Source organism: Anopheles funestus, chromosome X (genome assembly GCF_943734845.2).
Source record: "Anopheles funestus chromosome X, idAnoFuneDA-416_04, whole genome shotgun sequence".
In the NCBI taxonomy this organism is placed as follows: domain Eukaryota; kingdom Metazoa; phylum Arthropoda; class Insecta; order Diptera; family Culicidae; genus Anopheles; species Anopheles funestus.
In genome coordinates, this window is record NC_064597.1 from 16,325,101 (window position 1) to 16,339,563 (window position 14,463).

The window sequence follows — 14,463 nt, forward strand, 5'->3', positions numbered from 1 at the left end:
TTGCAAAAGGATCGAAAGCTTCATGTGTGTCGTCAAAACCTCTATTTGACAGCAAGTAGTGCGCACGGATCGCCACAAGGTCGTCAAACGTTTTATTAATTTCTTGTTTCTTGTCCTTCCCTCAATTTCCTCACAAAACCGTGCGACCCATAACGGTTCGGTATGTATATTCTCCGAATGAAAAAAATCCCAACACACTCACTCTGCAAAACAAAAAATCCCCTTCAATAAACCGCAATCTGGCCTCCTGTGTCCCATCGATGAACAAATTGCTCACTTACACGACACACATCCATATACACAAAACATACACCCCCACCGTCTTAACCTGAGTGGTTGCAGGTTTTCCATGAGCTGTCGAACTAGCGGTACCTCCGTAACGGGCAGTGTGCAACACCGGTACACATCCAGTTTCGAGCCGTACGTACAGTCGGACGGTATCACGCAGTCGGTCATGATGGCGACTGGTACATTGTCCAATTTGGTGCGACCACCGCCCGCCCTGAGTGTGTTGTCGACGAGTAGTAATTGTAGCAGTAGTACTACTGCAACCACCAGTCATCACCATCATCACAGTCTGATGGAACAACAGCAGCCACATCACAGCCATATGTCGATACTGCCAGCTCACAGTCCTGGTGGTGGACAGAACCATCTTCGGTCACAACAGCAGCACTACGAGGATACGACGTCGCTCAGTGAATGCGGCCTAGATGGGACCGATCATCGAATGCAACAACAACAGCCATTACCGTCCGTACCGACAGCGTTCTCGTTTACCGGTATTACCTTTACGGACAGTGGTGAGCAACAGAAGCTACCGGATGGTGGTAGTAATCAGCTCAAGCGGACAGTCACCCAACAGTCTAGTACATCCGGTATGACAAACAGTAGAACTACTAGCCGAAGAAATGACAATAGTGGTGAGAGTGTGTCCACCTCCTCCCGTACGACATCGTTATCATCCAGCGGTACTACCACTTCGACATCAACCGCTATGGATTTCGCCGGTTTAGATGAGCTCACCTGGTTGGATATGAACAACAACAGTAACTGGATTGGCGACGGTTCGTCATGAAAGGTGTAGTAACGGCTGAAAGGCAACGTTGCAAGGACGTAATCCTGTCCCAGCTGTTTTTTACCACTTTACCTTGTCCCCCTAGATCAATTCGGTTTTCGCTGAATAGCAACGTATGAAAATTTCAAGGTTACGGTTTTTGGTGCCAGCCACACCCAGTACGAATTCTTTCATCCGGCCTTGCGCATTATCTTCTGGAAGGGAAGAATTCTATTCGAGAGTATGATTTAGAATTGGAAGCGAGTAGGGAGGGGACAGAGGATAAAAGGGGGCGTTTATCTCACAGGGCGGAAAATGTTCATATCCATACGCGATTTAATATTGTTCGAAATAAATTCCACGTTTGACTAGCCTTTTACTGTGACTTCAAATTGTGAGTGCGTGTTAAAAAATGCTACACACATAAAAAAAAAATGTCAGTGAGGATATCAGGTTTACTCCTAAACGTTATGGAGCTACAAGAAAGAAAGTGGTCTCCTTGTGTGAGATCCTTTAGCAGGGGATGAGAGTTTACCGCTGGAACCGTTATCTGCGTTGATCGACGAAGAATTGAAAAGCACAGACGCCCTGTCACACACACTTTCGTTGCACTGGTGATTACTACTTTGCTGTCAACCGTTGAAACTTGAGCGTTTATTTTGATGATGTCTAAAACATCCAACTAACGCTAGCTTCTCTGATCTACTATCTAACTGTTGGTGTTTTGATTAGTGTCATACACATAGCACATTTACACACTCTGGATACATCTTCTCTCTGGATACTACATCAATGGTTGAAAAAAAACGCTGTTACTGTAAGACGAATGACAGCCTCGCACTGGGGCAATGGAACGTAAAAATGTTTGCGCAACTGCTGTACATGTATTTAAAGAAATCGAACGAAATCGAATAATATCAGTGCATCAGATAGAATAAAACTAAAAAGTAAGAAACAATTACAACTAATGTATCTTTCCGCAGGAAGGACTGAGACAACAAAACCAAAACACAATGATTCATTAACAGGACGCTAGTAAAACATATTGCAACACGGCAGATGCATGCCGTTACGTAGATAAAGTGCAAATGAGTTCATTTATGATTATGATTAGTCCATAAATATAGCTACATTTAATGTCCAACACTCGCACCACCGTGTGCGGAGGGAAGGACGGTAAAAGAGTACTCTAGTCATAACAGAAACAAACATTTCAACCAAAAGAAAGTTTGTGCAGCGCTGGTTCTGAAGGGAAATAACAAACGTTACCATGTAAGACAGTCAATACTTAGATAAATGCGTCGCTGCAGCGACAATTCTATTCGTACAACTACTGTAAACCCTGTACTGTTCGTTTACACACAGAGCCACACACTCTACGGTGTATTGCGTGTAAGCTGTCGTATTAATTGTAACCGAAAGGGGAGAAACACAAAAAACCCATAACCGTTCGCCTTACCTTGGCATCTCCTTAACTGTGCTAGCCAATATAATAATATGTGTACTACATCAAAACAGCATAACAGTGTAATGCAAAAGAACAAAAACCTAATTGTGATGTTTATATCAACCCCAGATGTGAGAGCTTTCGTCCTTCAAAAAGAGATAGAGAGAGAGAGAAAAAAACGTACCTTATAATGTGAAAGAGGTTTGAAAAAAAATGACTGTTATCGAATTTAAAACCATAAGTGTCCCACACACCATCACACACAAAAACGCAACATACAAACAACGCACTGTAAAGTAGTAGAAAGATGTATGAAGATATGGATGATCAGATCCACCGTAGTGTAACGTGTTCTGTGTCGCTAGACTAGACAAGATCAGAATTACCATGAGACTAGTAGTAATAGTATTAGCATTTTACGACACCGCTGGATCCTGGATCCCTTTATTTAGTGTGGCGTGTTATGCTATAATGACAAAAAAGAGGATGCTGGTAGATAATGCAAATATACAAAGCAAAAAACCTTTTGAGGATGGTGGGTAAAACAAGATGAAACTAATCTTACCACATACGTAGCATATACGGCTGCTTTACTAGTGCTGCCGGGCATAGAACATTGGTAGAATCTCATATTTGTTTATAGCACACTGACTTACAACGGGGAAACTATCTGTACTGTCTAGCTACGTAGAATGTGTGCGCAAACATAAACACACTAACCCACCGTGCTGACTAACACACAAACAAGCACATTTTTGCAATATTTCATTTATCTAGCCTCTTGCCTTAGTTTTGCCCTGCCAATGTATTACTGTTTTTTTTTTACTTTTTTTTGCTTTTGATTTAAATAGTAATCTAAGTATATATATTTTTGTTTTAGCATTTTTGCTTTTCACCGTCCCCATTTCCCAAAAACAGATATAATGCGTTTTAATGTGATTATTATGTATCTTTCTTCTTTTATTTTTATACGTACATATTCTTTGTAAAATCGAACCAACTACAAACTAATACATCAACCGCTTCATCACAACCTTCAAAATACGACAAACCACACAAAATGGCGCGCTGGCTGTTATCCGTTACCCGGTACACACACTAATTGCAATACAAAATGGATGCCGATGCAGTTACGGTCAGACAAATTACGGTCAGGTGCCTGATTTCGAGCTCGAAAACATTGGTATGTTTTCATCGCAGTATCACTGAAGTAACCTGACGTGCGCGGCCTGAAACGAAGTGTGTCGAGAAAGACGACGTATTGTACATTTACGCTATAGAATTCTGAAGACGTAATATTTACTAGACTTAGCGATATATTAGGATAGAACTTTAAAACACACGCACACACAAAACCACACTCAGCTTGCAGCCAAACACACGCCATATTTGCTGTCCTGTTTCCAGTCATCAGCATCGTTATATTCCTCGCGTGGTTTAATGAGCTTACTGGTCCGATAGTATATTCGGTATGTGCAAAGCTTTCTTAGTTCTTCGTGATTAAGAGGCTAACTAAATTTGACACTACTATACTAGATGCACCAATATGCCATTATTATGATTTTTAGTAACCTCTAATAACTGACCCTGATTGATGGGATATCAAAACAATGTAGCAATCCATTTGGGATTTAAGGTTCGGTAAGATGTTGTCTCTATGTCGTTCATAGGATATAAAAATTTACATGACCTGGTTATTTTCTGGCAAATCGTTTCTGAGATTTGAGCCACTCCGAAAATTCTCTATAACTTTCTGGAAGATTATTCGTATTTATTCAAAATGATTGAGTAATTTATTCTTCTCATTAATGCAATATTTATTTTCCTGTTTGTCGTTGCTGTCAAAGCAGACCAACAGAAACATACTGTGCCATACAAAGCTTTTAAACTATTTCCTGTTTTTATTTTCATTTCGTTTCCGCTCTAAGACACCATTGATTATTCTGGTTTTTTTAATTGTGACTAGTGAGCTCTGAACCCTAGAGGAGATAACGATCAATCTGCTTGATTCTACACGGATGACTATTGTGAAACTAGAAGTAGATTATTAAATGCAAATGTAAACGTATGAGTAAATTTCAAATTTCATGTGTCTGTACGCGCAATTAAAACTTAGTGTTACTGGAATGGCGATTGTGTCTGAATGTTTGAATGATTATTGTGTGAACCTTACCTTTTTAATACTAGATTATGTGATGTGTTAAGAAAAACAAATGGTTTGTGTATGTGTGTGTGTATTAATCTTAGGTGTATGAAAGTATATTAGAAAAATGAAAGGAAAGGAATACATACAATGATATAGGGAGCGATTCGAAATATAATATACGAATATGTGTATATGTGCTTTCTACTTACATATAACTGTTATTCAAGGATGCGTGCTCATAGGCGACTGATATCGGGATCACTTCAACAAACACAAACAGTTTTATGTACATAAACTTAAACAGTTAGTATTGTAGTGTTCACCAAGTTCTGGGCAGATGCCATTAACGCAAATAGGATAAATGAGGTATTGTAATACGCATACATTAATGTCTTTTCTCGGGATATGTGCATGTGGGAAGAGGTGTTGATTAACAGTAATCAACCCAAGAAACTAGCAGAATCGAGCGAAAGAACTTTAGATAAAGTAGCTAAATAAGGGTAACAAGCGAAGAGCTTACATTGACTGGAGTTGCTCACAGAAATGATCGGTTTCACCAAATCTTTTAAACAAATCTAGGCAACGAAATATTACTATGTACCACTAGTTGTTGATATGTGCAGCAAGAAACGGACGGCAAGAATGTAAACACAGCACTGTACGATTTGCTGTTTGCCTTTTGTTTTTTTAATTCATTTACACTTGTCTATTACATCCACGCTCCATTCGGACATCCGTCCCGTTGGGCACAGGAATGCTGAACCGCAGAAAATGAAGTAAAACGATAGCTAGAAATGGGTCAAGGGGGGAAAGAGCAAAACAAAAAACACACACGAAAATGGTAACAAATGTTCTACTTGCTGTGTTTTCACTATTAGATGTGTATTGAAGTGTTAAACAAAACTGGTGAACGAGCATATGTAACTAAGGTCCAATTGAAATGTGCAAATTATACGACATAGTCCATCCGTGCGTGCGTTTAACGTCACTTTGAAAGTGTTATAGGGAGCGTTTACTGCGTAGTGTTTTCGCCGGGAAGGAAGGCAGGAATATTAATCTCTAAGAGTATGTAATACAAAACACAACGAATATACAGAGACAAACATAGAAACACAAATGAAAGAAAACAAAAGGGTTAGAAGAAACCAAACAACGTAAACGAATGATAAGATTTCTCTAAGCGTACGTACGGCAATTCGTCTCCTGTTTGGTTTTAGTGTGTAGTAAGACCCTTGTGCAATGTGTTTCCTACTTTTACTGGTGGAAATGTGCAAATTTCCACTCAACCAGATACACACACACACACACTTCAGCATTTTTAATATTGTGAACGCCATGTTCTTATATGTGTGACCAATTATTGGTGTTAAGCAAAACAAAACGAAACAAAACACAGAAAGGAAAAGAGTGTATTGATCTCATGCGGTGGTGTATTGGATCATGTTGCATCAAAGTGGAAGAATAATATACTAAAATAGATGTAATACAAAACCAATAGAGCAAATCGTGCAAAATGCAAACAAAACGAATGAGGAAGCGGAAAGTGAAAGTACAATTTTCCCCCAAAAAACATAAATTCGTTCAATGTATGTGTGTGCGTGTGTAACTCATAAAGGAAATATTTTAGTGTCTAATCCCAAAGATAGACTGGCTGAAAAAAAACAACAAAGAAAATAAGTTGGCACTAAAGATTGTGGGATAGTGCTATAATAACACCGAAACGAAGATATTAGCATATAACAACCTAATTTTGTTTATGTTATGTGCAGAAAACAGTATATATTAGAAGGCGCATTGGCCACTGTTATGTTGGGAAATAGTAGCAAAATAATACAGAAATGAGCCTAACCAAGCCTACGATAGGAAGGATGTTCTACGCCATAAAATCCCCACACAGTTCCTGTTTCCGGCAATCGTGCACACCTTTGATTCAGACAGCACTTACTAAAATACACACACACACACACACACACACACACACACACACACACACACACGCAACGATTTATGCTCGTTCTGTGCACACTAGTCAATGGGACAATGAAGCAGCATAATTCCAATGATTTTTAGTAGCAGCAGTAATACATTTTTTAACCGGTAAGAGCTAAAGAATACGAGCGACAGAGAGAAAATGATGTTACTATAATGTTGTTGGCTTGTGTTGTTTTACCACCGGTTTGTCCCAGAATGACATACCGTGTACACTAGGTTTTACTTTGGAGTGCTTTTGTTTCAATTAATGCACGCAAATGGATGAATTTAATTAATGTTACATGATGAAATTATTATAGCAAATAATGCTGTTTGATTTTGGCCGTTTAAAGTGTTTAAAATGTCCTTCAGGTAAATCGGTTCGTGAAAGATATTTAGGATGGGCTTTTTTTAGTCTAAGTAGGAGCACAGATTAGGGTAGCTTTTTTAAAATTGTCAAAAGATAATATGTTATATATATGTTGCTTGATGAATTTATATCAGTCGAATGCTATCAGAAAAAAATCCACTTTCAAGGATCAATTTTGAACAGTTTTCCCTAACTGGTTTATAAAGATCAAACATGTTACAAACCTACCGATGAAAAGGAATGCAAACAGAGAATTAATGTCATAGCACAAAGAATAACTCACCGTAACCACATACAAAGTTATTAAGCTGATAATTTATCGCGTATTTAGATAAAAACAAAACAAAAAAAACTAAAACACGCGAAACGAAAGGATTGATTTTGTCCCCTCTATTTACAATATGATCGTACGACAAATAGTGTCGATAGGTGTATGCGAATCTATATACCAAACAATATGAAGAGCTTAGATCGGTTTCCGTAGTAAGAAAAGCAGTAACTTCATTATAATAATGCAAACATTACCAACGCAGCAGATAGAAAACTGTCGGAGAGCTTGTAATTTGGTGCGCTGTTTTGTATTTTGAAACAGAAAGACATTGACATTTTTGGATAATGAAATGAATAGAAAACCCCTTACTTAATATGGACAGTCTTGCTTCCTTGGTGTGTATGAATGCATGCACACCTAAGACGCAGTCCACATGGATAGTTTCCGATCAGTTCGGCCAAATGTGGGAGTACGAAAGCTACATAAGTTAATTGGACGTAATTATAAAAACAAAGATGACCCTAATGCTAAAATAATGCTAATTAGTATACGACGCCGAAATGCTGGGGCGCTAGAGATTGGTAAAAGTGTATAAGGAAAACATGATGTATGATGTGTGTGGTCTCGTGTACTTTGGAATTGTTGCAAAACAACTGTATCTGTTTAAAAAATAAATTCTGTGTAAAAACGTATTATCGTACTGTACGTTCCTATATCACTGGGGAAAGGAAAGAAACATTTACTAGGGTGTAATAGAAAGCAGATCTATTTAAGATTTGCACACATTCATCAATATTTTATTTGAGAAACACTCGTGAATGTTCTTGGCTATCTTTTTATCGCTATTTTGTTGTTAAAACAGTTTAGGACGCTGAAGATGGGTAAGAGAAAATGGAACAGGAAGAAGCGGTAGGTATTTTATAGCAAACTATAATCCTTCAATACAACGATAGATGGCGCTGCACGGCTTTGGAGGAAAATTGATTTGCATACAACTGTGGCCACTTCACTGTGTATCATCTGGCTGGACATGTTTTTATTGCTCAACGTACTAAATTTATCCAAGATTGTTCCAGATATTGAACGTATTATATTCGCTGGTATTTTTTTTCCAAAACAATATGCTAATTTACTACCTTTTTCTTTAAATTTTCTCAATACTTTTTAACATTTTTTACGTTATTGATTTTTTTATGTTCAAGCGCTGAAATAGGCATAATAAACCGACCATCAGCTCGACCAGGAATTGCTGTATTTACAAAACAACAAAGCACTACGCAGCAGTGACGATATTGGTCCGAAAGTTTTATATATTTTATACTTGTATTTTATTAATGTTTATATAGATCAAGATGATTTCTATTGTTTACGGTGGTGAGGTTTTGGAAGTTGCAGCTGGTAGTGAGTTTGCGTATAATATACCGCTGGCAATCCAGCGTTGGACGGTAAGTCATTCGTATGCTGTACGGAAAGCGTCTACCAAACAGAAAGATAGAAAGTAAAAATGTATTATCTTAATGTTTCCTTGCACAGGGTCTACAACCATCGGATTACTATTGCACCCAGCATGGACGACGTGTTGCATCGCCCGATAGTGACAGCATCCTTCCGGATGTTCCCCTTCGTGTATGGGAACGGCTAGCGGGCGGTAAAGGTGGTTTCGGATCGATGCTGCGAGCCATCGGTGCACAGATTGAGAAAACAACCAACCGGGAGGCCTGCCGGGATCTTAGCGGACGCCGACTGCGTGACATTAACGAGGAGAAACGGCTGAAAGCGTACCTGGAGAAGCAACAGGAATCAGGCGAAGGGAACGAGAGGGTGAAGGCGGAGCGGAAGATATCGAAGCTGCTTTCCAAACCGAAGCACGAATTTCACGACAAGGAGTATGAACACGCACGGAGTGAGTTAGTTGTAGCGGCTGACGAAGCGATACAGGAGGGTATGCACAAGGCAATAGCGCTCGAGATGGAACAGACCGAGCCGGAACCCGTACCAAGCGCAACTACAAGTGACAAAGAAGCGACAACTTCAAAGCCTATGGAACCGACACGTAAACGAAAGCTTCCCGATGTCAACACTAAATTGCACGTGAAGAAAAGTGCTGCAAATATGTGGTTGAGTCCGGATGGTTTGAGCTCTTCCAGCGATACGGACGATGATAGCGACAGTGAAGAAAACGGGGCGATTGTTGAGTCAAATTTTGTTGCGATTGTTACGAAACGTGCATAATTAACGGACCGTACTGAAGAAATACAATTGAAAATGTATTTTAATCATAAGAAATAAAGTGTAAACAAACGAACACTGCATAATTAACGGACCGTAGTGAAGAAATCTGCTTCTTTTCATAAAAATGCATAAAATTGAAAATATATTCTAATCATATGAAATAAAGTGTTAACAAACGAACACTGTTTGGAACATGGGTATTTTAATAAAATCAAATTATTAAAAATTAATATCTTACAGCATAGATTACGTTGACATTTTACACTTCAGGTATCCGAAAGCAAATCAAATGAAAACTGAACGTCTGTTGCTGTTTGCAAAATTGAGCCACTGTTTAATAACTGCCTGAAAGTATGCAATTCAAAATACTACAACAATTCCCAGCTCACATGTATTAACTGTTGTCTGCGCGAGCGGTGCAATTAAAGCTTACCATTAATCTTAAGTGTAGCTTTATTAAATGATATACGTTTACTACAATATCACTATAGTGTTTGCATCTTTTCAGCTCAGCTTCGAAGAATTTTTCCTCAACTCGACTCCTACTCAGATAAATGATACCATTTTTGTTGCAATTCCAGACCAGTATCAAAACGCAGAAGCGAATCCAGTCTTAGGAACTGAAAACCTCTATAATCAAAGTAAAAAAAAGTATCAAAACGCAAGTCATCGAATCAAACCACCAATTCAGACACAAAAAATATACGTAAAATCCCGAATGATTCCGCCTATCGAAAGAAATACAGTAGACCGTTGGCAACAACCCGATTACACCTATTAGCCGAAGTAGATGCTGAACGTGCAAAGTAGCTTGTTTGAGCAATTTATTTTTGCACACGGCACCCATTTGTAAGACAAATGGTCGGGTTCGGTTGTTCGGGTTTTTGCGCACGGCCCTCTATGGTAGCAATGTAGCAAAGCGTCTTCCAAGACTTAATGCAGACAAGGGAAGGCGCTGTGTTATCGGTATGTCCCCGATGTTACCGGTACGTTGTATGCACGGATTCGATTGTTTTGCGATGAACTCCGAGCAGTTTGGACCTGGTCCCTTGGTGATCACCGGTCAATACTAGCAAACAATTGACACTCCCGCTCGTAATCCCATTCCACCGATGGAAGCACTCACACAGATGCTTCAAACAGTTGTCCAATCCGCATCCTCGTTCTTACCAAAGATGGGCTCAGAAAGCTTCGTACGTAGATGCGGTTTGTTGCAGAGAAAGAAAGAATAGTTCAACTACCGCTGATAAGCAGTACACCTTTTCACAGTTATCCGTTATCAGCACTCCATGTCTTAGGTAGAAACGTTTATCGTTGGCCGAATGGGTATCAGAAGAACCTGGTCGACATCTAATCGATTGAATTCCACGATTGATTTGTACGGAGCTTCAGCGTGTTTGCATTGTACAGGCTTTATAAGACATTGGAGTGTTACGATTCCTAACGCACCAGTCGTTACATGCGCCTGTACCGGTTACGTACGCATCGTGAAAGCATTCCTCCAGAGCAGACGTCCCTGAGGTAGTTACGGGATTTCAGTGAGTGTGTGAGTGCAGCAAACTAACAATGTCTCACAACCATGGTGGACCGGACGACATGGAGATGGCTTGTCCAATGCAGATGTCGGTAGGTACCAGCTGCGGAATCAATGCTGTGTCAAAATGCACATCCAGATATAGCATCTTACACTCAAAACACCAATCGTTCCAGTTCCATGGTGGAAGCTGCGAAGTGATCCTGTTCCCCAGCTGGGCTACAACCGAGGCCGGTGCATTCGTTGGCGCCACCATCGGGTTCTTTCTGCTAGCGTTCGCCTACGAGGGTCTCAAATACGGCCGCGAGCTGCTCCACTTCTCCGATGCAGCGAAACGGGGCACCGAAGTCAACGATAAGCGTACGCTCCGGTAAGTAACGTCTGAGGGCCAATAACTGATAAGCCCGTGCAATTGGAGAGCTCACGGAAGGGTTTTGTTCTGTGTCGTGTGTAGCGTTTGAGGGGTGCGTTTGACAGTTCCAAAGGTATACGTTGCAGCAAGCTGCACGGTCCGATTGGTTTGATCCGGCCGGCTTTGCATGGTGTGCTCGCCAAATCAATGCCAACCCCCGCTGTATAGCGCGACATCTCGACGAGTCCGAACGCTGGACGGACACGTGCCGAGTAAAATTAAAAAAAGCGAACCGGAAATACGTTCAGAAGGTGTGCTGGGTGAAGGTGGAAGGGAAAAATGGTTCAGAAAATCCTTTCCTTCCTTTTTGCGAGGGTTTTGCTTTCATCTCACTTTCTTTTGTACTTCCAGCTCTATGATAGAAGTGTGGAGCAGACGAATACACATATATGTATGTCCACGAGTTGGCAATTGATCAAATCAAAGTGATTTATTAATTTAGATTTCTCTTTTTGCAACACGACACACGCTTCCTGAATGGTTCAAACACTCTCGGTGGTCTTTGTGTCGATAAAGTGAATGAAAAGAATAGCTAAAATGGATCGGCGTACATTTTGTCGCACAAGAAACCTGTGTAGGTGCATATATTTAATGAGGTGTTCGGCGATCGGTCTCCTCAGCACCTCAACTTCAATGTGTAGTGTCGCGCACTGTTGTCTACACAACTACAGTCAACCTCAAAGAGCCACAATCAAACGAACGCTTCAACCACCTTGCAAGATGGCGGACCGGTACAATCACGATCCGTTTCGTCGAGGGTCGTAAACAAAGGCGATACTTTTGCATCCTGAAAATGATCCAAGCGGTTGTTCGTACGTTACTACTTAAAGACCGTCGTAGGTCGGTACGACGGCTTGTTCTTTTGAACCTTTCTTTTTTAACCCTGCAAACTAAGAGAGCAGAAACCCTTTTTGCATATGCTCGGCTGTTTCGAGTGTGGAGCAGGAAAGTGTTTCATCTTTCTTTTGATCCTTCCTAACCGTGCTAGCCAGTAGGGAAGTGGGTGAGCGGAGGTGGGTTCCATTTTTTTTTTTGGTAAACCACCCATTGAAGTTACGCACCGATAAACGGATTTCAAAAAGAGAAGAAGAAGAAAAAAGACTCACTCCCATTCCATCACCAATGATACCCCTTGACAGCTGTATATCCTTCCGCGTACTGTATTGCTTCTCCTGTTTCATATCGTCTCCAGGCAGGCGCTGTTCAGCCGTGTGCATATCGTGCAGACGTTGCTGCATTTGCTACAGGTAAGCGTCTCCTACATCCTGATGCTGATCGTAATGACGTACAACTGTTGGCTCTGTCTTGCGGTGGTACTGGGCGCCATGTGCGGCTACTACGTTTTTGGCTGGGTCCGGAACAGCTCCGTCGATCCAACCGAGCATTGTAACTGAGCGATGGACGTGTTGCAGCTGTACCAAACTGCAATCAATCGAACACAAATCTGATGAGACCTCCACTTATGAATAGTATGTAAAATAAAACTTAAGTGTGCATACTTTACTGATTGTTCCGTGTTTGGTTCTTAGTAGAAGGTTGGAGTTAAAGTGGTACCAACATTATTAATTACAATAACTAACCAAAAAGAATTATTTGAATAGCGTATTACATACATTCAGGGGCTTTTGATTGACAATTCGTTTTTCTGCTAGTATGTGACTGCTTCCACAAAGTCAGCGATCGCAGCTGAAGCATTTAATTCATTTTAACGCATTGCAAACACAGTTTCCTATCTCTTTATCAGTTCGGCAAAGCGGACGGTACCCTGAGTATGGTGCTTCCTGATTAACAGGTCTTTCCTTTTGAAAGGTGGTTCCATATGAAGGTTCTCTCCTCGATATGTAAAAAAGGCTATATAGAAGCAGTGTGCAATCAACGCGAAACATTGGCGTTCGATTTAATTACAGTGTGGTTAACTGCATCAAATAATGCGCCTAACGTTATGCAATCCGCTGTACTTCGAAAACGGATGCAGCCAAACACTCATTCTCATTCGTTAATTTTCTACTTGGGTCGTAACAATTGTTGATGGATGTTGTGATGTAGTGAACAGTTCACAATATCTATAATTTTAATAATGCTGTTTGGTTTAACACATTTGTCACCATAAACTATCGCTAAACTTTCGAGAATAGAATAATGAATGTAGAGAATGAATTAGAGATTGTAGTCTTCTAACCTATCCACAGTGTCTGGCCAGCATCCACCAATATAGCTGGTACCATGTCTCTTTACCTTCCCTAACCACACACAAAATGGGCATCGAGAAACGTTAGCCACTTGTACCTCATCGTTCCCTTTCATCACGCTGTACGCTCATCGGGGCGTATCTTGTTAATTGCAATGCAATGGCCACAGCAACACCGCCCCCTCGGTGTTACACACAAGCTGATTATTCTTACCAGGTACCGATTATTGTGCCCATTTGTCTGCCCGGTGCTGCGTAATATCGTGCCGTGATCGCATTCGATTGCATCGAACGATTGCGTCGCCCCGATTGTGCCCTGGCAACGCCCTTCCGTTGTTTGAAGATTTGTACGCCACACTCACAGCGGGCCGTTTCCGGGAGTTTTTTTTTTGCCCGACAAGTGGCTCGTTCTGCCAGTGTGGGAAATATGGGGCGATAGTGACGTGTGGTAATCATCTTACCTGCAACACCCGTACACTTAGTCTTTGCTAGGTAGTATCACAAAAGGGAGTGAAAAGGGGATTCATTTTATTCCTAGCGCTATAGTGGTTGCTATGGACAGTTGGTGGGATGCGGGAGATGTCACAGGCGTTACACTCATCTTATCGTGCAGGGATGCGGCTCATCGACTGCTCACCATGGTGCCGACCAGCAGGATGTCTCGTTTACAACCGTTACCATCGTAAGAGTAATGTCAAGGAGCGGAAAAGTGTATGCAAAGTACGTTTCTATCGCGTTAGTCGTATCGTTCCTTAACTACAGGGAAAGATTATTAACTTCAATAAATATGAATCTACCCTTTTTGAGATTTATTGCGCAAAAAAAACACACACAC

The 14,463-nt window shown here is 40.7% G+C and overlaps 3 protein-coding genes across 7 annotated transcripts in view; all 3 read left to right on the forward strand.

The window, feature by feature from the left end:
• The window catches only part of LOC125764686 (signal transducer and transcription activator), a 36,540-nt gene extending 28,586 nt beyond the window's left edge, over positions 1-7,954 (forward strand). For 4 of the 5 annotated variants that reach the window (XM_049429202.1, XM_049429194.1, XM_049429220.1 and 1 more), the window contains one exon: positions 343-7,954. In XM_049429202.1, coding sequence (XP_049285159.1) covers positions 343-1,078 — 736 coding nt within the window. In that variant the 3' untranslated portion in view covers positions 1,079-7,954. The remainder of the gene's footprint in view (positions 1-342) is intronic. The other variant, XM_049429231.1, reaches the window with a different exon arrangement.
• Positions 7,955-8,486: 532 nt separating this feature from the next.
• On the forward strand, positions 8,487-9,674 carry LOC125764992 (replication stress response regulator SDE2). Its single transcript, XM_049429806.1, has 2 exons — positions 8,487-8,707; positions 8,796-9,674. The coding sequence occupies exons 1-2, from the start codon at positions 8,615-8,617 to the stop codon at positions 9,492-9,494; spliced, it is 792 nt and encodes a 263-aa protein (XP_049285763.1). The 5' UTR covers positions 8,487-8,614; the 3' UTR covers positions 9,495-9,674.
• A 1,092-nt stretch (positions 9,675-10,766) lies between these two features.
• Positions 10,767-12,943, forward strand: LOC125765020 (high affinity copper uptake protein 1). Its single transcript, XM_049429860.1, has 3 exons — positions 10,767-11,120; positions 11,205-11,398; positions 12,633-12,943. Exons 1-3 carry the CDS (start codon positions 11,061-11,063, stop codon positions 12,832-12,834), a joined length of 456 nt encoding a protein of 151 aa, XP_049285817.1. The 5' UTR covers positions 10,767-11,060; the 3' UTR covers positions 12,835-12,943.
• Positions 12,944-14,463: the final 1,520 nt, after the last annotated feature.